The sequence below is a fragment of the Anguilla anguilla genome, chromosome 2 (genome assembly GCF_013347855.1).
Source record: "Anguilla anguilla isolate fAngAng1 chromosome 2, fAngAng1.pri, whole genome shotgun sequence".
NCBI lineage: Eukaryota > Metazoa > Chordata > Actinopteri > Anguilliformes > Anguillidae > Anguilla > Anguilla anguilla.
In genome coordinates this window covers 16,080,552-16,106,712 of record NC_049202.1, presented here as the reverse complement: position 1 = coordinate 16,106,712, position 26,161 = coordinate 16,080,552, and the positions used below count along the sequence as shown (strand labels likewise).

Sequence of the window (26,161 nt, the reverse complement as noted above, 5' to 3'; positions counted from 1 at the left end):
CAAAAAAAGCAAAAACATTGTTCAAAAAGTGTCCCTTGGTGTCTCCAAATCTGTCCAACATGTCTAAATTGAGCATTGCTGTAAATCCTAACATATCACATTGAAAGATAATGCAAAAACATTGTGACAAATATGCCTAAATATGTAATCATTCACACGTGCATGTTTTTCTGTATTCTACAATATGTAATCTTTTGTTGCCTGCGGATGGGATGCCATTTTACAAATGTTTTTTTTTTTTTTCTTCAATCCAAGGAAACTTTTACAGTCACATATCAGCACACAGTAATTTTGAATGAGTATTTTCCACGCCCTAATTTTACTAATTACACTAATTCCCTACATTATGCACAGTTAAAATAAAATAATTACAATAAAATAATATTCCACCATCAGAAAAACATTGGTGATGTTCTAGCTTTATGGTAAACCGGTACATTAGGCATAACACATGACTGAGTCACCTATGAATGTTTACACTATTGTAGGTGAAATGCCCACTTTAGGGAATAGCGCTTGCCCCTTGAAAGACACTTAATTTCATTGTGAGTAAAATCAATTTTAACATAGCAGGCCACCGTGAACCACTATGCTACTGTAACACTGCCCAGGGTATGCTAACAATGCCCCTGTACTGACAGCTATGCCTATTTAAAAAAAGCTTGTAATATATTAGCATGTCTTATAATATATTAGTTAGCCCCGAATGCAAATGTGCTGTATATAATTGCATTACCTGTGCAATGTAAGACTCATCGCTTGAAATTTTGGCTGCTACAACAGCCAGCCACCCATCACTATGTTAAAGCCGGTACTAGCACTGCGCACTAAGACACGGGTTGTGAAGGGCTTTCAAATAATCAGTTACTCATTTAGTTACTGTAGTACATTATAGATGCTATGAGCCTCCCATGGGCTTACTGAGTGATTTATTTTATTGTAAAATTGGGATTTCTCCATTTTGATTGATTGATAATACGGTTGGATCGAATTAAGTATTTAATTATTTTCAGCGATATTTCTGTTGTTACAACAAGAGTTTCTTGTAGCTGTGTGGAAATGCATTACTGTGGTAGATGCTCCTTAGATTAATACCTGCAATGTCTGCAACACTTTTTCTTCAATTTGAGTCCAGTCTTTGATTGATGATGAAGTAATTCATTTTCATATCTGTAGTAATCCCATTGCCAAATAGTAATGGTGGAAATTTGGGAAATGTAACCCTCACTTTTTGGTTGAACTGCTTAGCCTGCTTAATGTGCTGTGTGCCTTTTTATTCCCCTAGATGAACTTGGACAGGTGTTGGTGAAGGGTGTCCAACCTTTGTTTTGCTATTATTGCTAGCAGCATGTTCAGAGTGTAATTTATTTTTGGGTCGTATCATCATTTTAACAATACTGATTTCCCCCCGCAGTGTAAATGACATGTTGGACTATCAGGCCATTATCTGTTGAATAACCCCTGTTAGGTTGATAACCATTGTAATTGTTAAAGTGCTTGTGATTTTTAAGCTTGACTACTTAATTTCCTCTCCTCAATATTGAATCTCGATTTCATTCATGTCTAATCTTGACTCCATAGCGGTGACGATAGCATTAGAGATACTGGAAGAACAATTCAAAACCATGTTTATACACGATTGTCAGCAAAAGGCCTGATAAACATCTATGAAGCCGTGTGGTTTGTCATGGTATGAATCTTAGCCACTTAATCCATATCTGTTTAATCCACCTTTAACACTCTCATAAACATGCGTAATTAGCATGTGATCCTCCAGCACTCAGGAACTCTCAGTTACAGTATTACTAACCATCTGTAACCTCAGCTTGATTTGATTCCCCCCCCAACCCAACCACTTCCTAAAAACAGAAAGATTTATGAGCAGAGCTATGCTAATTAATAACAAAAAACATCTGGTTGCTGCGACAACGCACACATTTATTCCCCAAGGGTATACAAGGTTTGATGCATACAGATGCAATATACAAAAATAAATAAATAAAATATATACATTTGAATTGATGATTCCACAATTAGAGAGAAAATGGGGAAAAATTTGTGCATTTCAGAAAAAAAACATCTTAACCTTGAACTGCAACATAAACATTTGAATGTGATTTGACTGAATGTCATGACAGCAATTGTTTTTATTTTATTTTTTTATTATTGTTTACCTTGTTTAAAAGAATGGAGGATCCCATTGAAGCAGATGAAGAGAACACGGGAGAGGGAGAAAAATGTGCCAAGACGTTTCCTCATCGGACAATTCTGCCCTTGGAACTGAGGATCGCCCACTTCAGGGACATGCTTCTTGAAAGAGGGGTAACATCGATTTTGGTTGCGTAATAGTCTGCAAGGAAGGTTCTGAATGAAATTAAGCATGGTGACATCCTTGTATATTATTCACAGAGGCCTCTGTTTAATTAGTGTATGAAATAGTGTGTTATGGTAACAAATCTATAGTTTTCTATGTCTTCATATGTCACAATCACAATATTTAAGACAAGACTGAAGGTTTGTAGTCTTGACAATTTCTTCGTTATGACATTAGAAATGAGGTAAATTATTCTTAACATGAGAATGAAAATGTATTTATTGTTTCCTGGAATTTCCCTTCTTTCATTTACTCAGAACAACACATAGTTGGAAATAAATACACTTAACATTGGTATCTGCATATGAGGCAAAACACACAGTGGTATAATGATTTTTTTCTGGCTTAGATTTGTCCAAAATGTTGATTCGTATTTTGATGCAGTGTAGCGTTTTTCTGAACAAATACAGTTTAACAATCATTAACAACTTGCTAAACTGTGTTTTTGCAAATAAAATAGCTGCCTTACACTTACACTTGTTACACTTCTTAAACACAGTGTGATTGTGTTGATGATAGCTGGGGGCTTGTTTCACAAACAAGTGATGTGCAAGCTAATATCTGTGAGATATAATTTTGACTCTCTTTTTTAAAAGAAATGTGCAAACCATAATTTTGCTCCTCTAACACATTTCGCAAAGTGCTTACACGGAGCCTGTCTGGGAGACCAGCTGCTCAGCAATCATTGTCAGTCCCTTGCTTCAGTGGCAATGCATGGCCTTGAGTACATTTACACATGCAATAAATTCCATTTGCACAGAAGAGGTCCCAGTAGGTGAAAATTGCCAGTTTTACAGTGAAAACAGAACAATGTCAATTAATATATATATATATATATATATATATATGTATAAGAAATTACCATCATATCTTTTTTTTTCATTTGGCATGACACAAATCCTGGTCACAGAATTTAATATTTAAAGGGAAATTGTACTGGAAAAAAGATGCAAGTGATGAATTCTTGAAATCAACTTAAATTGGCTTTAACACTGAAGTCAAATGCAGCACATGCTAAAGCATAAGCTTACTGCAACCTTTACTACTGTGCCATAATGCACATATTGCTGGATGCCACAAATGAAGGCACATTTTGCAGTCTGCAGTCCAAAGCCATGCAAGTTGGCTAACTGCAGACTCTAGCTATGAGTGTGTAAGCGAATGGTGTGTGTGCACCAGACTGGCAACCTGTCCTGCCTCTCGCCCAGTGCACGCTCGGATAGTCTCCAGCCCCCCCCCCCCCCCCCCCCCCTCGTGACCCTTATATATAGATATATATATAGATAATGGATGGACATTTTAACAACACGTCATGATCTGAGAATGAAAATGCTTATTACTTTTTTGAAACCAGCCTCTGGATGTTGATGGTTGATAATACGGACATAATAAAATAAGGGTAAGACATTGGCATTTCACCTTTTGTATAGAAACCAGAGAGCAGCTCTAATCAAGAACAATGACACAACATAGAATGTTCAGTTTTAAAAGAACCGATAATATGGAGAGCATAAAAGCAGTGTACTGATCAGCTGTTTTTTTGTAGCATAAAAGGTTCAGGCCTGTTGTCACACTGATATAAAATTCTATTCTACATAAAAATTCATTGCATTATGTTTGTTTCTCTTGTCATAGGTGTCAGCATTCTCTACATGGGAAAAAGAGTTGCATAAAATAGTGTTTGATCCACGATATCTCTTACTGACATCAGAAGAAAGAAAACAGGTATGTGAACAAACATGCTTTTTTTGTCTGGTAGAAGAAAAACATGAATGGGGAGGTGTCACTGAAAAACTGAAAATCAGACAAAAGTGCGGTTGGGTATTGAGAGCCGATTCCAAATTGGAACCGGTTCCAAATTTCCAAGAACCGGTAATTTGTTAAGAAATTCGCTTATCGAATCCTGAAAATGTATTTTTAATGGCATTATTAATGAGAGAAATGCAAAGATTTTTCTTCAGCTACCAGGTTACCTACGTATGTAGGGACGTGCCTATTTTTTGTTCTATCGGGTGGGTTTTTTTATCTTCCTCTTTCAGCTTATCTTTTACATTTGTTGCCTCCTCTGCCTATTCCTCGCTTGGTATTCTACCTGAAGCCAGTCAATTGACCCTTGTCAATGAATGAATAACACTGCCGTCCACAAATCCCTGCTTAGAAATGGTTGCTATGTACTACTTCCTCTGACATACAGGTCCAACACTATCTGCAACAGTATAGTCTCTTCTGATAGTGGGAAGAGAAAAAAAAACTTTGACTCGCTAACTACAAGTTACAAAGCTTCTGTAGGTGGTTAAAAGCTACTGTTGGGGAACTTGCAAAATCTATGTGCATTATCTTGAACATTTGGGGGTTATTTTTATCCATTCCCCAAGTGGAAGACAAACAACAAAAAATGTCTGTTGTGAATAAAACTTTGTGACACTTGCAGTCAATTCCACAGACAGACACAACTAGCTACATTTGCTCAAAGGTCAGCTATATTCTGCCTATCATTAACATTAGATTGCTAACATGTCTAGTCTATTAACTGGAGTTAGCCTTGTGATTAAATCAAACCAAGGTTTATTTGTCAAATGCGCCATTGGCAATACAGCTACAGGCAGTTGCTAGCTGGCAACGTTAGCCCGCAAGCATTGTTGTGTTGATTATGCAAAGGTAGCTAGCTGGTGGTGAAGCAATAAGAAAAATAAAAGTAAGAAAAGTGGCTATGTTTGTCATCACATTGGTGGCTATCTCTAAAGTTTATTCATATAGACCGTTGTGTCTTTTGTCTTAGAACTCAGGGCAGCCTACTGAGCACGGAAGAGATGGAGAAGCCTAGGTGTTGCTCACTGCTCTGTCTTTGGTTTAGGCTACAAAGTTTGAGAACTTTGTTATGGGCTAGAAAAGAGTAGCCTATGTTTCTATGAACTATGGGGCTGAAACTGAACTTGTTGTTTATTTACCTAGTTTTCCTTTTTTTTTTTTAACCAAAATAACTATTTTTGGCAGCCTAAATCTGCTGAAAATAAAATCTGCATACAACACATTTTGGTTTCTTTTCGTACTCAATATGACAAAAATCAGAAACAGGATTTGAAAAGAACTGGATTCGATAAATAGAATCAGGTTGGTAACCGGGACTAATGAAATCTTAACCCTAGACCAAAGCTTTGAGTGTCTTGCATTGTCTCTTAAGAGTTCATTTCTGATATTTTCTCTCCTCATTTTCAGATATTTGATCAGTTTGTAAAGGCTCGAATGAAAGAGGAGTACAAGGAAAAAAAGGGCAAACTACAACAGGCTAAAGAGGAATTTAGAAAGCTTCTTGAGGAGTCAAAAATTACATCCAGGTAATTTCTACTTTGTTATTTAAAGTATTCCGTTCTTTTCAAGTGGGATTATAGTTCACATGGTTACTCTTCACATTTTGGGTGTTCACATGGGTTTTTTGGACATGTAGTTTATGAACATGTGGTTTTTCCATAAGGGGCTAGCCACTGTTCTGAAAATAAGTTTGAGTGGCAAATATGTCCATCGTGATTTTAATGATATGCTCTTTAAAACAACTGAAATGTTTTATCTTTTATTTTGAATGCAATGCATGTATTTAATATTTTTCAGTGGCACAAGCCATATAATCTAATCACTGCCACTGCATTTGGTAAATAATGATATGCAGCACTTTGTGACTGTGAATTGAGGGAGGCCAGACTTAATACTCCAGGCATGTGATGTATTCTTTTATATGAATAGCCTTTTCTGTTTAAACTTTACGCAGCCATTGGGTATAGAAAAGCAGTTGCTTTGCTTCATGGTCAAGATTTGTAACTTTCTTTTACGCACTTTTATTGGGGTCAATTACTTTAACAAAATCATTGCAATTGACCACAAAACCATATTCACTTGTGATTATGCTGATATCAATGTCTACCTACTCCCCCAATCAAAATTCATATTGTGTCTTTAAAATAGTCTTTTAAGTGTCTGGCTGCTTGCTGCTAGATCGTTGCTAGTTTGCTAATGGGCAGCTCCATTACTTAAGCAGCTAGCTAGCTAGCTACAGAACACAGCTGTATTATACCTTATTGTTTTCACAAGAGGTGCTTTAAAAATATAAGACTGTACTGGCCAGTTATCTAACTAATCAATGGGCAATATCACTCCAGGTTTCACCTGATCGATCTGCATGTTTTGTGTACATGCTGCTTGCAGTCAAAACCAAAAAGATAGATACCACAATCTATTTTATTTTATATATTTTGCATTTAGGACAAGGTTATGCAAGTCACATTTGTTTGCCAGCAGTATATTACATGTATGTGCAGGTTTTGCAAATCAGTAGACAACTCAACTGAAAAGTGAATTGAATAGTACTCAATAAATAGTGTACACCTGACTTTTCAGAAGGCAGAACAGTTTTTTGCTCAAAAAATGCAACGGTATATGATGTCACTGTGCCATAAATAGGGTTTTGCCGAAAGGACGCCACTGTACACTGCAGTGGTTAAGTGAGGGTGTAGTATAAAAGGAGATTTCTAAGCAGAAGTTCCAAAGAACATACCTCCTATTGCATAAACCATTGTGTCGAGAGATCTGTTTGGAAATTGAATTAAGCACCAGGTTTCAGAGACAGTTGGAAAATATGAGCATTGATTTGCTTTGTCTTTTTTACAGAAGCATTGGCTCTGTATCTCATTGATCGTGTATCTTCTGTTCAAGTGAACAAGGATGAGTTGTCTGAGCAGCTCTTACCAGGCACTTCATCCAATCATTAAACAGCTAAATTGAAAAAGACACATCATGGGAATTGTAAATAAAATAAAAACAGAATGAATTTTTGTCAGGCATGCGTGGGGTTTACTTTGATTTCCCCATGAGTAACATAAAGAGTTGAGAACTGATGAAAACAAACAGAAATGGTACAAAGAAAGGACTTATTTTTAGATGGTGCCAGGTTTCTTCACTGTCAGAAACCAGTGAAAGCACCCTTTTGAAAACAGGGAAATGCTTGATATCATTGCATGATACTTGTTTTGGTAAACAGTTTTTATTGTTCCTGAGAGTCCCCGTTTTGTGTATGTGTAACATCAGTGATTATTTAATTAAACAACATGTTAAAGCTGATCCAGTACTCATTAGACTACACAAGGACTCGTAGACTATTAGACTATTTCTATATTGGGATATACTCATTTCTGAAAGAATGGTTTTGTGAAACATGCAACTTGCAACTCATTCGAAGTACGATGTGCTTCAAATGACATGAGTTATTTATGACAAGGCTTGGTAATGGAGAGTTCCTGCTTTTCCAATTCTTAATATTGCCTCTGCGTAGTCAGCAGAAGAGCTGACATTGGATAGGAGCCTATTGTAGGTGTGGTGATCTTCACTTCATGAATATAAAACAAAAATGTTCTCTGTGTCTGGATGTCTTATGCCGTGCAGGTCAACATTCAAGGAATTCTCTGAAAAATATGGCAGAGACCAGCGTTTCAAACAAGTTCAGAAAAAGAAAGACCAGGAGCACTTCTTCAATCAGTTTGTCAATGCACTCAAGAAACGAGACAAAGAAAACAGACTAAGACTGAGGAAGATGAGATGAAAAGCCATGAGCTTTGCTATAAACTATTCTTTAAACTGTGAAGGGATTTCTGACCACTAAATGAAATAGTCAGTTTTGTAAAGTATCTGTCAATATCCCTGAATCAATACTTCACAAGGACAAAGCAGCCAAACATCCACCCAGAACATCTGTAAACTGGTGATGCCTGACTTGACTGTGTGGAATATGAAGTCAATGCTCAGAGATTAAATGTTTCATATTGAAGCTTTGTTTTAAAATTCTGTGTTTCACGTGCTCAGATCTCAGTAAAAAGCGTGGATTTAGCATTAATGGTGTTAAGTACAATGCATAATTACATGTATAACTATCTTTGATACAGTATGCATGTGTGTGTCTCATATATATGCCACCTGGTCTCACGACCCATTTGTATCTATTCAATGAATTTCTAGAACCCTAAAATTCATACTTTTTCGATGAATGAGGGACTCAAGGAAAGGTACGGCAACAATATTATATTCCAACATGAATATTTCCAACATTTGTAGACGACCATTATTATTCCATAAATGGATTTTAATGTAATATGATGTATAATTATGCAGCTTTTTCTTGTTTCCTTTATGTGTGTGGGCGGCTACATCTATATCCCATGTACCATGTCCTGTTTTGTATTACCAATCTCTTAGTGAGCTACATGCCAAGCCATCATTGGTGACTCACCTTAATTGTTTCACTGGTGAAAGAAAAATAGCGGATTTTTGTTCCGGTTCATATTGTTTCGAAGTAAGTCGTCAAGTCATGCAATGTGAAGGGTCCCTCATTTGGTGGATAGGTACGAATTTTAGGGTTCTGGAAATCTGTTGAATTGATGCAAATGGGTTGTGAGACCAGGTTGAGATATGTGTATGCACACAGTACACATGCTGACATGCATATGTAAATGTACAAGGGATTCTGGATTTATGATGCACTGAAACTATGGAAAACATTTAACATTTTGAAATATTGAGGAACAAAAATATTTATTGATGGTATTGTGTATTGATGGATTTTCTGATGTTGTCTAAAAGTGCATTGTGGTTAAAGCCAGACAATGGTATTTCATAGAAAGGATATCCTTTGACATTATTTAAGAGAGTACAGACACTGTCATAAGTCTTCATTAATGTAAAAAATAGATAATTGCTAATAATAAATGTGCATTCTGTGTAGGAAGACATTCTAAAACATATCCTAAGGACTGTAGTATTCGTTTTGGATTTGCAGTGCTTTGTTTGTTAAAATGCTAGATAGGTACTAATTGATTCTTTTACTAAGTAATGTTTTCTCATTTATTTTTCAATTAAAGGTTTTGTGGATTCTGTGTTGATACATTAACCTCCTGCTTTAATCAATATTTAAATCAAGGAAAATTCAATTGTAAAGTACTCCCTTTTCTCCAGAGCCAAACAAATGAGGTCCAAGTTCTCTGGTCTTAACATGGGTGGCAACAAAGAAAAAAAAAAGGAAGTTTCATCACACAGACCTTGGGATGTACAGTATGATCATCCACTGGTGGTCAATCAAGGTGTGGCCAGATTTTACTTATGTGCTACTCTGAGTGGAATGATTACAAGACCTTTAATAATTTCACAGCAGTGATTCCAAGCTACTGTATCTACAGAACATCTTATAAAAACCATAGAGCATGTGAAAGTGTTTCAAATGATAAACTCAATGGTTTAAGTCTTCAGCTCTATCATTCTGCCATGTCATGCTCAATTCTCTTTGGGAACCAGGTGGTCGTTTCCTAAATTTTCTCTATCCTCTCTCCTTCTGTACTCTAGGCAATACCAGGTAGCAGGATGTGATGGTGTTGCATTGCGATTTATGAATACTCATACAACCGATACTGTCTATTGTCACCCCGTCATGTATAAGATGTATACATTACATTACAGGCATTTAGCAGATGCTCTTATCCAGAGACTTACACAATTTTTTTTTTTTTTTTTTTTTTTTACATAGCATTTACAATGTATCCATTGCTCAAGGGTACAACGGCACTGTCCTGGCAGGGACTTGAACCTACAAGATTTAGGTTACATGGCCAACTCCTTACATTTACAAAAATAAGTAAACCAGTTAATGTATTAATTATTGAAGGCCTGAATCTGCTTTATTAAAACTGCAGACAATGACCTACAGCAAAACGTTTAACTCGTGGAAGTCTATATCTATAACTGCCTACATTTTAAAATATCTAAAAGCATGTTAGGCATCATTAATCCAGATGAAATCCAATTAAATCAAAGGAAGGATTTTCTGGTAGAGAAAGGAAGGTGAAATAGTTACAATAAAATACCATTGTGTAAAATAAGACTATTAAAAGGTGGGTTGTCACTAATGCAGATATCTAGCCTTTTGATATATTTATTTATTTGTGGCGCTTATTTGCACATTAAATTGTATTGCCTTTGAAAATGTAACAAAACACAATTCTGATTGCTTCTGCAGAAAAGGCTTCTCCTAATTGTCCAAATGCTTCCTGCGTTGGCCATAACTAGTCCAGATTCCAAAATGCTATACCTCTTATGAAAATACAGTAAGGACGTTGGAGTTTACATTCTTCTGAAGTACTGAGCAAAGCAAAGGGTTTTATTTAGTCTCTAAATGGCCAAGTGAAGGACTGAGAAAATTGAAACGGGTGAGAAGAAAAAAAAATAAAAACAAATTTGTAGACATGTGGACATGTACTTTAAATTAGTGAGGAGAAGGTAGGATTTAAGTGCTTAGCTGTAAAAAAAAAAGGTTCTTTTTCCACACGACTGAGGTTTCTGAAGATGGAAAAAAGGGAATAAATCAGTTTATCCTTAAATCAGCTACTACAAAAGGGGCTAAAATCTTTCCTGTTAAAGTCCACATTGGGAATTATCTATTGTCGTGCTTATCTCATTTTGCATATGCATATATTGTAGGCGCAGAGACACACACCCACACACGCACAATTCAGATACAGTATTTCGTATCAGATGTTGACCTTCCAAAGTGTTTATTGACACATGCACTAGCCAGTGTTCTTCATCAAATCATCACCTGGACAATACTTTTTTGAAAGCATCATAAAAGCATCCTTTCTTTAAAAGCATCTTTTAAAAGTCACAATTTCATTGATAACTTAATTGAGATTTAGTTGAATTTTGTTTCATATTGCTGGCTACTACCATGCTACACAGCCTTTCACACAACCAGTCAGCTAGCTTGCAATCTTCTGTCAGTTAACCTATAAGTGCAGCTAGCTAAGCAGTTGCCCTATCAAAATAGTTTGATAGTGACAGACAATTGTATGTGCAGATGGGAAGAATAGCATCCTGTTCCTAAAAAAAAACAGCTCCTCTGAAAGTTGAATGTTTACTTGAAGAGCACAGAATACAAATACAAATCTGATAATGTAGATAGAATCGCCAGCTGCATTATCAGCAAAGGTCACCTTATGTAATAATACCACAATCAATACGGTTAAGCTCGGTGATCTGGACCAGTGTATGACTGTGTAACTCTTATCTGATGTGTTCCGATAGTTAGCTCTGGCAGTGCACAGAAAATGCTCCTTGTCCTTGCTCAGGAATGTGCTACGTGATTTCATAACATAATTGCTTTTGGTCTTGCCTCAATGTGCTTACCGGTTTTAAAATAACCATGTAACCTCACTTATTTCATGGAATTGTATCTTTGGGATGTGCACTTTATTAATTTGTTGAAACATACAGTTATGTGTGATGCCCTGAACACATAAACGATAGTATAAAGTATTGTTGTGACCCAATTGTCTATAGATTATTGAAATTGATACACATACCATGTGTGATACATTATGCCCCTTATGAACACTACACAATAAAAAAATATTGACAAAAATGTATTCAATGAAAGAAGCCATGTTAGAAAACATGCATAACATTGCTTTGGATTATGGCTTGTTTTGTGTCTATGATACATTGTTGGAAGTTGTAACTTGGCTTCATATTAATATCAGTGATTTGGTATGCAGACATTATTTTTTTACAAGATATATCTTTTGAAAGATATCATGCTTTGTATGCGAGCTTGCATTTAACATTGAAAACATTTATTTTTATTTTGTGTAGTACATGCTACACATTGCAGAGCCTACTTCTGCTACTACAGCGATATCACTGACATGATAGGCACATCTGATAGGCCTCACTGATAGGTGACAACAAGAACACAATGAACCTGTGCCTATTTCAACCCAACAAACCCAAGCAGAATGACACTCTGACCCACCACTCTAGGCTTCTGGTGACAAGAAATTACATCCTTTCAATGACTTTATAGCTCAGCTTGAATAAAGTTAATAAACACAAAAGGACTCCTCTTTATAACTTGTGTATTGTCCTTCAGGCCAATAAAGGACACCGGCATTGTTCTCCGAATGTTCTCGGAATTCCAAGAGAACAACCTAAATTTGGATTATAGCTACATATAACTATGAGAAGAAAGTAATGTATACTTTGAACAATCAATATCAACAGCATGGAAATGGGTGCAATGACTTTTCTGCTGCTCCATCAAGTTCTGCTACAGTCACAACACAGTGCAATCTTGTATAATCTGATATGGGCCAGGATTCAATCAACATTTGTTCTCTCTCACTTCATTTCACGCTGGTTTGTAACTTCACAAACACAGTTTGGCGAGTTCAGCAATTACCTGAATGAACCCCCAAGAGAAGAGAAAAAAAGTACACTTGCATTTATTTGTAAATGAACGTTAAAGACAAACGTTGATTGAATTCAGCCCACGATGTTGATGCAATGTAACGCTGCACTTTACAAAAAGCCAAATTAAAAGTACTATCAATAAGTACATAACTGGTGTGGAGAGACTGAGGAAGGACGGCATTGTAACGCGCGATGCAATCTTCGCGTCGTACCCCGCAGCGTGTCGGTGGTGAGCAGTCGGCCATGGCTATTGTTTCAAAGGGCTGTGATCGTGCCCGATCACCGCAGAAGAAAAGGAAACAATGCTTTTCCATCACTGCCATGTTGCACAAACACGTCCATGAATAAACGGAACCAGCTGGAGCATTTACACACACGTGGTGCATTAAGAGTTTGTGTGCCTTACTGTAGGAACATAAATCCATTTTGTTTCTCACCACGCATCTCCGATCATTCGATTTGTGGGCCGCACCGACACAGCTGCGACAGAAGTGTACGCAGACTGCATAGAAAGGTTTACACTGTGGACATCTATCAAGCCATTAGGTACAATGCATACAAGCGTTTATAACAGGTCACCAATCATGGTCCTATATAGTCGCCAGGGTCTCATGTATGGTATAAAATGTTCCTAGTAGTCAAGACGCATATATTGTGCATATAAATAATTGACTTAAAAATGTGTCTGCAAATGAATAAGAAGCTTTTTTGGTTTGCCCAGTCACAAGGTCTTTCAACAGTACAAGTGGAGCCATGTTCCCTTGAATGTGAATACCTTGCATGCACAACAGCTTTCTTTCATTTTTTTAAATGGTTGTAATGATTTTGCATCTCACACCTGCAAGACACTTAGCATATTAATGTAATGATGCCATCATGTCATGCATTTCAAAAATAGTTTCTTACTTTATTGTGTTCATATTTTACATTATTCGTGTAAACAATCACACTGATTCATTTACACTTTCCAGTTTGTACACACCTTATTGTCTTCTAATAGCACAGCTCTGAGGAGGTCAGGACAACATGTGTCTCATGCCTGCAATGCAGACGCATAGCCACAACTACTAGTTTTTATGCATAGTCTGAGCTTGCCAAGAGCTGTGAACCTTTTCACATCAAGTTCTACGTGCAAGCAAATTTTATGATTTATTCTGCATTATTCCAATATCACAATAGCATCATTTATAAATGCCTCATTTATAAATTAGGTCCCCAGTGAAGTGAGTTAACCATGTGATCAGCTGCTTTAATTCAGCAGTTAAATGCTAGATACCAGTGAAACCAGTAGAACCTATGGCTGTCCTGGGCTAAAACTGGTGACACAGAGCTCATAAACATTTATTTATTTATTAATGTATTAATTTATTAATTTATTTATTTATTTATTTATTTATTTATTTATTTATTTATTTACTTATTTATCCAAAACCACAATTTTTTTATACTTGAATTCACTGAACAGTATGACTGTGGTTGATATACTGACCACTATATCCAACAGCCAATGAACAAAAGCCATTATGAAGATGGATTGGAGTGGAGTGGTCAGTATATTTATACCATTTTATCATATTTGTTTATAAATATTTGTACATAATTACTTCTTAATTAATTTTAATTTATTTTAATTACTTATGTAAAATAACAGAAAATAATTCTGGTGGTTCCATAATAATGTGGACTGCTTGTTCCGGGATGGTTTGGATGAAATCATTTGGGTGAACATGTCTTTTGAGAGTTCATACCATGATTGATTTTGACTCTTCTAGAACAGTGATGTTGTTTTCCTTCTGCAAAATTCCAAACATTTCTGGGTTCTATGTCATGGTGTGTATAGGCTGTACTGGACATATGTGGTAGGCCAGAACCCCATTAAGTGACTTACTATAAAGGTGTCTCAAATTCTTCGTTCAGAACCTGTATGTAGGCATTCCACATAAGGATGTACTTTAAACATTCAAATGTGTACGTGATATTACATTATATCTATCATATTTAAACAAATTCCTCCCTCCTCTTTACAATCATACTTATAATCTCTACACAATTTAGGTAAGTTTGGAAGGACAGTAAAAAAATGCATGGCTGTCTACAGGGCAAAGAATGAGTCATGCTCCAATTCTGGAGACGATTCGAAGGTGAACCAAGGGGGAAATTAAAGCGATTTCATTTGAATGGGCTGAGCAGGGAAAGTGTTGATGAGACAAAAATGAAGGCTGGTTCTTTTTACTGGGGTATGAAAAAAATGATTAATAAAGCTTCACAGGAATAAATACAGAAAGCAGCAAAACAGCAGGGCCCCAGGGAAGGAAAGATAGCAGAGTGCATTCAGAGCAGGAGCGAAGTCAACATAGCAGGATGTAATCTAACTTCATCTCCACGTATTAGGAATGCACCTGTGCCTATGGTACATACTTATTGACACCATGTTTTCTTTTAGTAATTGTGTCTTTTCTTCTTTTTTTTTTTGAGGGGGGGGGGGTGGTGAACAGAGTAGACACACTGAGGGTAACAGTGGCTCCTTTGAGCCTTTTCTTTACTCTGTGTGCTAAGAGCACAAAGGCAATGTCACAAAATTGCAATTCCAGATTTCTAAGGGAAAATGCTGCACCTCAATATAAACACAAAAAAGGGGTCCATAAGGACAGGGAAACAGAATACACAGTGGCTGTGTTACAAATGGACTCTCCTAATACTGAATTATAAGGCCTTTTTTTAGCCCATCATTTAGGCAATGAGCCACAGCTGTTACCATACCCCTGTGAGTGGGGCAGACACTGTCCGTGGTCTTATATGCAAAAAACCTGGGGGCGGGTGGGGGGGCGGGGGGGGGGGGGGGTTTAGGGGCTGAAGGGACAGCAAACAACAAGATCCCTCCCCCCCCCCCCCCCACAAACTTCTGCCAATGGCTTTACTACTACAGCCAAGATTAAATACTTTTGATTGCACTTTTATTTTGTTGTTAGATTGCTTGCTAATGAGAATTTTGCATTGTAAGCTTATTTTGCTAAATTGTATTTACAGTGTATGAGTTCTCCCGAACAGGCTTAAGGCAATCCTGGGTTTTTCAACATTTGTGGTTTCTGAGTGTTTACCTCCCACCTCCCATCTAGGGTCACTGTTGTTCTTAACCCCAATTTATGCACTTGTCTTCTTGTTGTAAGGCGCTCTGGATAAGTTTGTCTGCCAAATGCCTGTAATGCAATGTAATGTAATACCGAACCAGCCCCTCTATATGCGACAACTTTTGATGGACAGCTTTGAGAGTCAGTGGAGGTGAGAGTTTTTATTACCATTTCGTTCATTTTCTCAATTACTTCTCTTGTTATAAGATCAATTATCCGCAAAAGTTTAAAAGTTAATTAATAAACCAGGAAAGAACAGCCATACATCTGTGGCTGTAGGCATTAATGGATGTAGTCTCATTGAAATTCTGTTTTTATATAAAAATTCCAGTTTTTATAGTTCATCCATCATTCTCTTAATATGGTTCATTTATATGTTGTTGTTTGGATATTTTTAAGTGAAGCAAAGCAATCTAAGGGAAATCTTGGGAGGAAAATGGTGATGGTATCACCCTGTGACCCACTTACTCTTTGCAAAATGTCCGTATTTAAATAGATTCTGCTCCCAGTGGTGCTAAAGTTCATTTTTCTGGATAAAATTGTCCAGCCTCAGCCCTATTATGCAGCCACCAGGCTCCCAACACCGTTTTACCGTCTATTAGGGACTTGTGTCAACTGTAAATCCATGACAAGGGAACTGGGACAAATTGCCTGAACCTGCAAGGGAAGAACTGAGAACCAGCAGTATTCTTATCACTGTGGCACTGTGGAAAATCACGTCAGAGGAGAGAGAGCGTGGACAAAGAATCATGTTTTTTCTCCTTTCATAAGCATAAACAAGACATAAACATTAAAGAACACATCACGGTAATGAGCCAGGCCAGACATATTACTCTTCAGTAGAAGTATCTACCCAGAAGACTCAAGATACGCAGGCCCCGAGTTGAACTTGCCGGGATGCCACTGGGGCTACTCTTACAACGGGATCAAGGAGAAAGCAACGTTCCTGCTCTGCAATGCGCCATTGGGAGGTGTCAACAGACAGATGAAAAATTGCACGGAGGCCTTAACTCTCTGTGGCAACAGGACGCTCAACCTAAAGGGATGAGGATATGACCCTCTGTCCCACCCAAAGTCCTTTATCAGGCTTTTTCAGTATACAAACCTAATCATCTGTGAACAGCTATAACATTCCCAGCATTCCATTGTGTCGTGTTGTTTGCCCCTTTCACTGTAAACCTGAAACGAGTCATTTCGTTTTTCTTCTTAAATAAAGGTTGAGCGACGCTCTGCTGTTGTTTGACTGGAAGAGAACCACGCTCCTCTCTGGTATGGTATTTTACTATGGCCTTATTGCAATGTCCATTTATTTTCTATTATTGGATAGCTGGTGGCAGGGGAAGCAGAAAATCTGGGTGCTGCACAAAATCGTGTCCAAAAGTGACACATTTTCCACGCTTTCACTTTGTCGAATTTGCCAAATCCCACAACAAAGTCCATGGTTTAACTCTCTGCTATTTCCTGATAAAGGCCTTCGGTGGTCCAATGCCTCTCTGTCTCCTTGGTAACCAAAAAACAAACCACATTCCCAAAAACCAAAGAAAAACACTCCTGACTTCTCAACGGAGCTCCCAAGCCCACTCAGAAATCTGCTAAGTGACTGTTATCTGCACTCACCATGCATACTGTCCGTCTGAAGAAGCAGCCTCATACACAGCAGCTACTGTACCTAGATAAGGCTCCAGGCCCTGGTGCTCTCCTACTTGGACTCCTTCCTGTCTAGTTTATGTTCCAGTACAATCCGGCCCTTTGAACTCAACCATGACACAGTCATGATTTTTTTTTCTCTCCATCCTGTCTTACTGCACTATTGAGCTTCAGCTTTCTTCAGTAGCCTTCACTCCCTTACCCTTCACTACTGGACATAACCTACAGCTGTTTCAAACTGCTGGTGCAGTACTTTGGCCTCAATCACAATCAATCACTGCTCCTATTTACACCCAAATGTTGCTGTTCATATACCACAAAACGATTGCCCTACCACTGGTGATGCTTACATGTAAACATCTGACCCTACTTAAAGTTCCAAATATCTGTCCAGGGCCCTGTTTCATATAAATTGCTTAAACAATCCAGGATTATTTGATATGTATTGTTTGATGCGTATCCCGTTAATTAAATCCGGGCTTACTCCATTTCATGAACGTGAATTACAATTTCATTAGTTAGCAGTGAATCATTTAAGATAACTGTGTGCACCCACTCTACAATAATGGGAACTCAGTTAGCTTCATATGTGAAACAGGGCCTAGTGCTTCTCCTCCATAGCCAGAAAGGTCTGTCCCTACAGCCCTGTCTGCACTCTTCGCATACTGTTATGAATTCATAGAATTTTTAGTAACAGGCAATTTTTGCAGCATTGTTGTTGTCATTGCTGCTGCTGGTGCTGTTGCTGTTATTCATTTTAGCACTTACCAAAAGCATTGCATCATATAATTGAAAGAATGAATATGAAAGAAACAATCAAAGTAATGAATGAAGGCCCCCCCTTCCCACACATCAGTCTTGCTTGAATTCGTGGACAACCGCTGTGTGGTGGGAACTGGTCCTGTTAATGTAATCATTAGGTGTTTTCCCCAGGACTTGATAGCAGGCAGTGGGGTGTCTCAGTTCAACTTCAAACATGTTTCCAAGGCAACTACAAAATATAAAAGAGTGGCTCATTATTCCCCATCAAACTCAGACATCGTGTGGTTTAGCCAGCCTCCAGCAGACTGATTTGATTTGGGAAATTCGGGCTGGTTGTGTCCCCTCTTTCAGATATTTCAAAGTGACAGCCTGGCTTCTACTGTGACATCAGAACTGTTTTCAGTTTTTTTTTTTTTTTTTTTTTTTATGAGTGGGGGGAATTACTGAGAAGCACATGAAAAAAAAGTACAATTAATCTAGTCCATGCACAGTAAAATATCCATTGTTAATAACCCCCCCCCCCCCCCCCCCTCCCAGAGTGGGACCAAATATTATCTGTTCAGTTGTATAAAAACTGAGTTTAATGAACACTGGACATTTCACTGTGTACATGTGATATTTTTCATATAACCCTTTGTTATAAACTATTTACTGAAACATCCATTGCAAGGGATTTTCTTCCTCTTTAACTGCTATTGTCGGACTTAATGGCCATGCATCCATGCAATGCTTGTCTTAGCAATGCAGGGGTAGAAATGCATAGTAATTATGCATACATAATGCTTGAATATTCATCTGGAGGAGGTTGCCCCAAAGACAGGCCACATTACAATGTTTTTAGTTTGATTAATGTTCTGCATATCTTGCAATTAAACTGCCTCATAGACAAGAGACACAAAAGGAAGTTGCTGATGAAGAAGAGATCTTTCTGACTTGAATGAATAGTTAAATCACATCAGTTACAAAAAGCCTGGATCATTGTGTACTGATGAAACCAATGTTTAATTTATAGTGGGAATTTGTGATCACACTATGAATTAGGATACTTAGGATTCAGGTTCATTTTAGCTGAATTAATATGAACGGCTTTCATTACAGGCCACGTCATGAACAATTGCTACTGAGCTTCTGGCAAGTGTATTCAGAGGTTCATTTCCTTATATTGGATTTTTAATGGTCTTTCTTTCATTGGTAGTTTAGACCAGAGGGAACTGAAAAAAGATCACATTTTACCAACACAAAACAGTTTCAGTCAGGACCACTGTTACACTGTTACAAGTTACAATCTATATTCATCTTAAAAGGCAAGGTGCTTTGGTCCTGCTCTGGAAGCCCTCCTGCCCAAACATACATGGATAGGCATGGAGGCCAGCAACAATCCCCCCCCCCCCCCCCCCCCCCCTCCAGCCACACCCATGTTACTCAGGTTTATGCTTCGTTTTCGGACCCCTTGAATCTACTCTACAGTGGTGTGGGACAGGCCTGGATTTACTCAAATTTATTGCAATTTCTAATTTTTTCTTTCATAATACTCAAGTTCATCAATGACCAAAGTTATCTTGCCAAATTGTGTCCATGAAGGAAAAAATAGCACATTCAGTCATTTGTAATTCAAATGAAATACAGATGGTGATTAAACCTAGACTAGCGATGAAGAAACATGACTCATAAGTAAGTGATTGCAGGTTTCACTCCTGTGTTTGGACACTGCTGATGTAACCTTCATCAAGGTACCTATCCCGTATCACTACATGAAAAAATCAGCTGTATAAATGCATGTCATTTAAGAGTATGAACTATGTCTGCTGTTCAAATTAACAATGCAGTATAATGTAATCAGTACACAAGGTATGGCCATATCCTTAAATGCAATACACTGCTGAAGCCTGTAAAGTGCACTATTTGAAGAGACCATACACACAGCTTTTGAAGTAAAACCCACAAAACACTTTTATTTAATTAACTTTATTTAGTGATACCTTACCTCTATCTTTTGTTTAGTTCTTCCTTAATGATAATAGATTGATTTTTGTTGTCTGTCATTGACATCCAGTCAAGTCGGTAATAAGAAATGGAGGAAATATCTAAAAAAAGACAAGAGACAATCACGGTGAATTAATCTGATGTAGACTACTGTAAATGATTGCTACTGTCATATTGGCCACAATATGAGTATGAGGCACTAACAGCAATTTATTACAAAAAATATATATAAAAGTAATGCCACCAAAAAAATAAATAAAAATAAAAATATGACCATTTGCATGGTGGCGACACATTTTAGTGGCAAATGAGGTCTTCTTATTTTCAATTAGCCAGGTGTTAGAAAACTGGTAATTACTGAAATGTCACTCCTCCTGACCACGGCCACTACTGCATTTGCAAAGGACACCGAACAGAACAGAAAACCTCATCAGCAGGGAAATAGAGGGGCATCAGTAGACACAGGGTAGTCACAGTATACTGATTCAATCAAGTCCTTCCATCCATTATCTATGCCCTCTTATCCTAGGCAGGGTCGCAGGGTGTGCTGATGCCTATCCCAGCGGGCATTGTGCAAGAGGCAGGAATACAGTCTAGACAGGTCGCCAATCTATCGCAGGGCATCAATTACTAAATAATATATTTTTAGAAATGCATAATGCTAAATATGATCATGCCAACTGAGGCATCTGTGTCTGCATGCATGTGTGTGCGTACGTGTGTGTGTGTGTGTGTGTGTGCAAGTGTGTGTGTTGAATCAGAAGGGGAAGAATCTGCTGCTTCCTCACCAGGTAATCCAACCAGTTTTCGTCCTGGTCTTTTCATTGAACTACAACTCCCTCCTTGCTGCTGTCCCCGGCTCCGCCATCAGACCTCTGCAGCTGATTCAGCATGCAGCTGCTTGCCAGATCTAGAGCCTCCACAGACTCATCCAAGTCACTCCACTTCTCACCTGCCTCTACTGCCCACCGATATAGGCTTGGATAAAATTCAAATCCTTGGTCCTCATCTATCAGGCAGCAAAAGGGACTGCTCTGTTATAGGTCATCACATCATTTAAAGATCATCAGACATACCAGTCAGATGTCTTCTTTCTGCAAATACTGGGCGTCCCCCAACGTATGCCTACACTTTTCTGTCATGATGTCTACCTGTTCTGGCCCCCCGGTGGTGGAATGAGCTTCCAACTGGGGTCAGGACAGCAGAAATTCTACCCATCATCCAATGCAGACTGAAGACCTTCTTCAGACTGCTTTCCTTACCCTTTTTAGGTATCCTATTTTGGATTTGCTTTGGTGTAGTAATGTTGCAATCACAGCTGTGTAATTAATTGTACTTTGTTTACAGCATTAATCTTTGGCTTGTTTGGTTAACTTTACATTTATTGATTATACAGTGAGCTCCATTATGTTTGGGACAAAGAGTATGGAAGGTTTGTATCGGCTCATGCGTAATCAAATGCTTTCAGACTCATTGAACGGCAAGATCCCAACATACTGCTAAAGCAACAAAGGAGTTTTTCAAAGCCAAAAAATGTAAAACCAAAAAAACTGGCCAAGTCAGCCACCTGATCTGAATTCAATTGAACATGCATTTCATATGGTGTAGAGAAAGCTTACGGCAACTGGCTCTGAAACAAGCCGGAGCAGAAGATGGCTGCAGTACAGGCCTGGCAGAACATCACCAGAGAAAATGCTCAGCACCTGGAGATGTCAATGGGTCACAGACTTCAAGCAGTAGTTGCATGTAAAGAATATGTGACAAAGTACTAAACATAACTACTTTCATTTGCATGAAATGAATATGTCTCCAAAATTATGGACCCCTGAAATGGTGGCTATGTATAAAAAGTAAATTTTATTTTTAAAAAGTAATTTTAAAAAATTATATGTGTTGGTTTCTACATGTTGAAACCATGTGCATGCACAAAGTGTATAAAAATACTCTTAAATAAAAGCTGATAATGTGCACTTTAACCACATGCATATTGTTTGATTAAAAATCAAAAATTTGTGGAGTACAGTACCAAATCAAGAAAAAACATGTCCCAAGCATTATGAAGCTCATTGTAGATGTTCCTTCTTTGCCTTCTAGGTGATATTGCACTTTTCATTTCCTGAAACTATCACTGATGTTCAGTCATAGAAATAAGTCACAGATAATGTCACTGTAATGCAATGTAACACAAATGTGACAAATGAAAAACAAACGTATTTATAAAGGGGTGTGTAACCCGTGTTAATCATTACAAGTCGTTGATAGGTATAGCAGCTGACAGCTGTCTCTAATATCCATTTGGCACTTTCATTTACATTGATGTCACTAAGCAGATTCTGTTATCCAGAGTGGCTTACAATGAAAATGCATGTTAGGGATCAAATATGCACATTCCTAAAGCAAAGTATGAGCCATGTGACTGGGTATTCAAGTCTCAGTCAAACCATTGCCAGGTATGTCCGGAGGTCCACGTTGGGGAGGCCACAATTGGCCCAGCCTCTCTGTGGAATGATAAGGATTAGGCCAGCTAGTTCCGTTGATCTCATCGCTCTCGAGCGGCCAATTTGGACCAGGCACCTGCGAACACAAGACCCATGAATATGCTGACCTTGTTATCCTTCGACAACATGGGCGGTATTCTAAACCACCACCATCCGCAGTTTGGAAAATGGCGAGCATTGGTGTTATGTGAGCAAAAGGAGTCACATGTCTGCCCTCAACAATTTCAGTTCAGTTTGGTTTGTGATAAATTGGGGATCAAAAAAAAAAACAACAACAAAAAAAAAACTTTATTTAAAATAATTTGTCCAATTACTTTGGCTCACTGACATGGGGAACTATAGATAAAACGGGCTGTAATTCCCACACGGATCACCCAGTATGGCTATAAATACTCTGAAAATAAAGCTGACAGTCTGCTCTTTAACCTGGCCAGGTATTTGTTGTTTCACTTGAACTCAAATGTGCTGGAGCGGAGCCAAAACAACAAATATGTATTACTCTCTCTCTCTCTCTCTCTCTCTCTCTATATATATATATATATATATACACACTGTACCAGCCACGTGATTCCTAACGTGAGCCAAAACAGAGATTTAACTGCTGACAACCACAGTTTTTCTGTCTGGCATGGCTTGGTCATTGACCATGTTCCCCCCGGGGATCACCTTGCAAAAGCCTGGATGGGGAAGGGCATCCTCCAGGCTCTAAGTCTTAGGCCTGTGTTAAATCATTTTACGAAAAGCCTTATATATGCTTGCTTTTCCTGGTGACAAAGATAAAGATACTTTGATGATTTGTATTTTGTCTGGGCAATGATCGCCTTGCACCACCTCTGCCTGATACAGCTACAGTACGTATAAAGAGCACACATATCATATACTTGCTGACCAGTGCTTTAGATAATGGTGCTTTGTATTTAAGGAGGGCTTCTCTGGAGATCAAACATTCCCAGTAGACACAGGTTATGTATGCCCCGATTTGAAATGCTGGTAACGCTTTAAATTATTGGTTAGGGTACTGCAGCATTTTATGAAGCCGTTATATGTTTACGTGCATGACATATAGGGTCACATAGAACACATATGAGTACTGATGTAAGTTTTTAAATGCATGAAATATGTGTTATGCAGGACGTATCAAGCACTCATAGGTCTAATTCCGTAATGCTCTATATAGTTTTATATATTTATATAGCAATGTTCAGCTGTCATAACAATACTGAACACTGCTTTTAAAAACTTCTACACAACACCTTGCTTAAGTATAGACCCCACATAACTATGTGTAAGTTCAGGCAGGTAAAAAAAGGGGTGTTTAAACTTTTTTCTTCCCATTTTCAAGAATCAGAATCAATGATTTAGATGAAAAAAATTGGAGTTTGGGTTGAGGATGGTTATTCTATTTTTGGTTTCCTCGGGCAGAATAGTTGCGCATTGTTTCTTACTGTGCTATACTGTAATTCAGACACTGTATTTTTTTCATTGTATTGCAAATTATACTGATTTACAGAATGTTATACAAAACACACATTCACAACACCTTTATAAAGAAACTACTGTAAGTATAGCATTCAATTTGCAAACCAAACACTCTTTCACGCATAGAACCCACAAAATTGCCAATTTCAATTATTTGTGTTAGGAAGTGGTTTTCCCCATTCACACATACTGTAGGTCTTCTATACAGAAAACATCCATATCTGTTCATAGTTGTCTGACTCTGTTCATGATTAATTCCGGATGGATGTGACACAAAGTTTGAATGATCACATTTGTTTTCCGATGGTAAAATAAAAATAAATAAAAAATTAAAAACTCAAGGCAAAGTCACATTAAATAATTTCTGAAACATCGGGGAGCATTGCTTTGGAATAAAGCTCATTTAATTTGTGTGAGCTAAGCCAATATTGTTTGTTGTAACCTGGCCTCATGTTCATATCAATACTTTTAATAATTTTAACAAAATTTTTCTAGTTTTAATTAATTACTTATGGACAATGCTTTGAATGTGTGAGTAACTTGCCATTTTTTGTATTTTGAAAATGTTTTTTGTTGATACATCATTTCTTTTTGAACAGTATTTGTTATGAGTAACTGACAATAATAATGCATATAAATGTATGGACCATAAGATAATTAAATATGGATAGAGCAGTGCATACACATACATACATTCAAACACACATATATTGTACCTCAAAGAAATCCATAAGTGTAGATTCCTTTACCATGAATAAATGAAAGTCTTTGACATACAGTATTTTTAAATGGATAAGTTTTTGAAGTAAGTGTTTGAAAATGGGTTATTGTATGCACGATAAACCTACTACTTGTTTGTATGTCGGTACACGATCTATAGGCCTAGCTAACATTACTTTTAAAATGTGGCATTTGCAAGATAGCCTGCAGTAGCCTACTTAAAAGTAATTAACACTATAAATTCCACAGTGGTCAACCTTACGATTGTCACTTTAAGAAAATCAATAAGAAAAAGTTGGCAAGAAAAAGTAGTTTGCAAGAAAAATGGAAAATAGCCCAAGTTTTGGGCTTTATTGTGTGGACGTGTGCAGTATCTGAATTCTGCGTGTTCACATAATGTCAGAAGGTACAGAAAGTCAATGTTCTTTAGGGCTAAAAGTCTGTGATCTGTGTAGTAATTCATGTGGGAAACCCTGAAAAGAGTCAAACTCTCTATGCTGTATAGGTATGGGGCATGCCCCGCCAAGCCGTAACTTGGCAGATGGCATACCTGTCATCCCAATTGTTCTTAATGCACTTTAGCAGAGAGAGTTCTTGTAGATGGTAATAATTGTAAATAATATCGCTGATTCTTAGCCTACCAATTAATTGAGCATACAGAATAGTTTACAGTAGCTTAGCTGTTACATGCACTATATATTTTCCTCATTCAAGGATGGGCCCCTAGTGTTTTCTTAATGTTATCAACCAATGTGGGCCTGCAAATACTCCAGCTTTGATCAAGTAGGCTAAATGTAATCTACAGGTGAGGTGACACTGTTGTATGCAAATAAGTGGGAACCTCCAGTGTGCTGTTAAATTATGTTCTCACATTATGTCCACCTGTGGTCCAGAAAATGAGAGGAAATGTGCGGCGTTCATGTAGGCCTACTGTATATTTCAAACTAAACTGTCTCACTTTGTGCATTAATATCACAGTACAGAAGCCATATAATAATAATAATAATAATAATAATAATAATAATAATAATGTCTATCATATCGTATCAAGCTCCAGAGGAAGTGTTACTTTATACTGCTCACTGTGCTTGTATGCATAGTATTAGAATTTTCCATTCAATCAGAAGTTGAATTTGGCTTGTTCTAACTTATTCTCTACTTAAATTTAAAAAAATATATAAAATTTAATTAGATATGAATGACACAGGCATCTGAGGTCTCATTATTCATGTCACTGTTGAATCAATTCCCACAGGAGCTGTTTATGTGTCTTTTTAGAATTAAAAAAAAAAAAT

General features: G+C 37.5%; 1 protein-coding gene across 1 annotated transcript in view; it reads left to right on the top strand.

Annotated features, from left to right (window-relative positions):
• The window catches only part of LOC118219547 (transcription elongation regulator 1-like protein), an 82,639-nt gene extending 72,320 nt beyond the window's left edge, over positions 1 to 10,319 (top strand). The window contains exons 11-14 of the mRNA XM_035402776.1: positions 2,187 to 2,322; positions 4,010 to 4,099; positions 5,591 to 5,709; positions 7,805 to 10,319. Of these exons, the coding sequence (XP_035258667.1) occupies positions 2,187 to 2,322; positions 4,010 to 4,099; positions 5,591 to 5,709; positions 7,805 to 7,961 (502 nt within the window). The 3' untranslated portion in view covers positions 7,962 to 10,319. The remainder of the gene's footprint in view (positions 1 to 2,186; positions 2,323 to 4,009; positions 4,100 to 5,590; positions 5,710 to 7,804) is intronic.
• Positions 10,320 to 26,161: the final 15,842 nt, after the last annotated feature.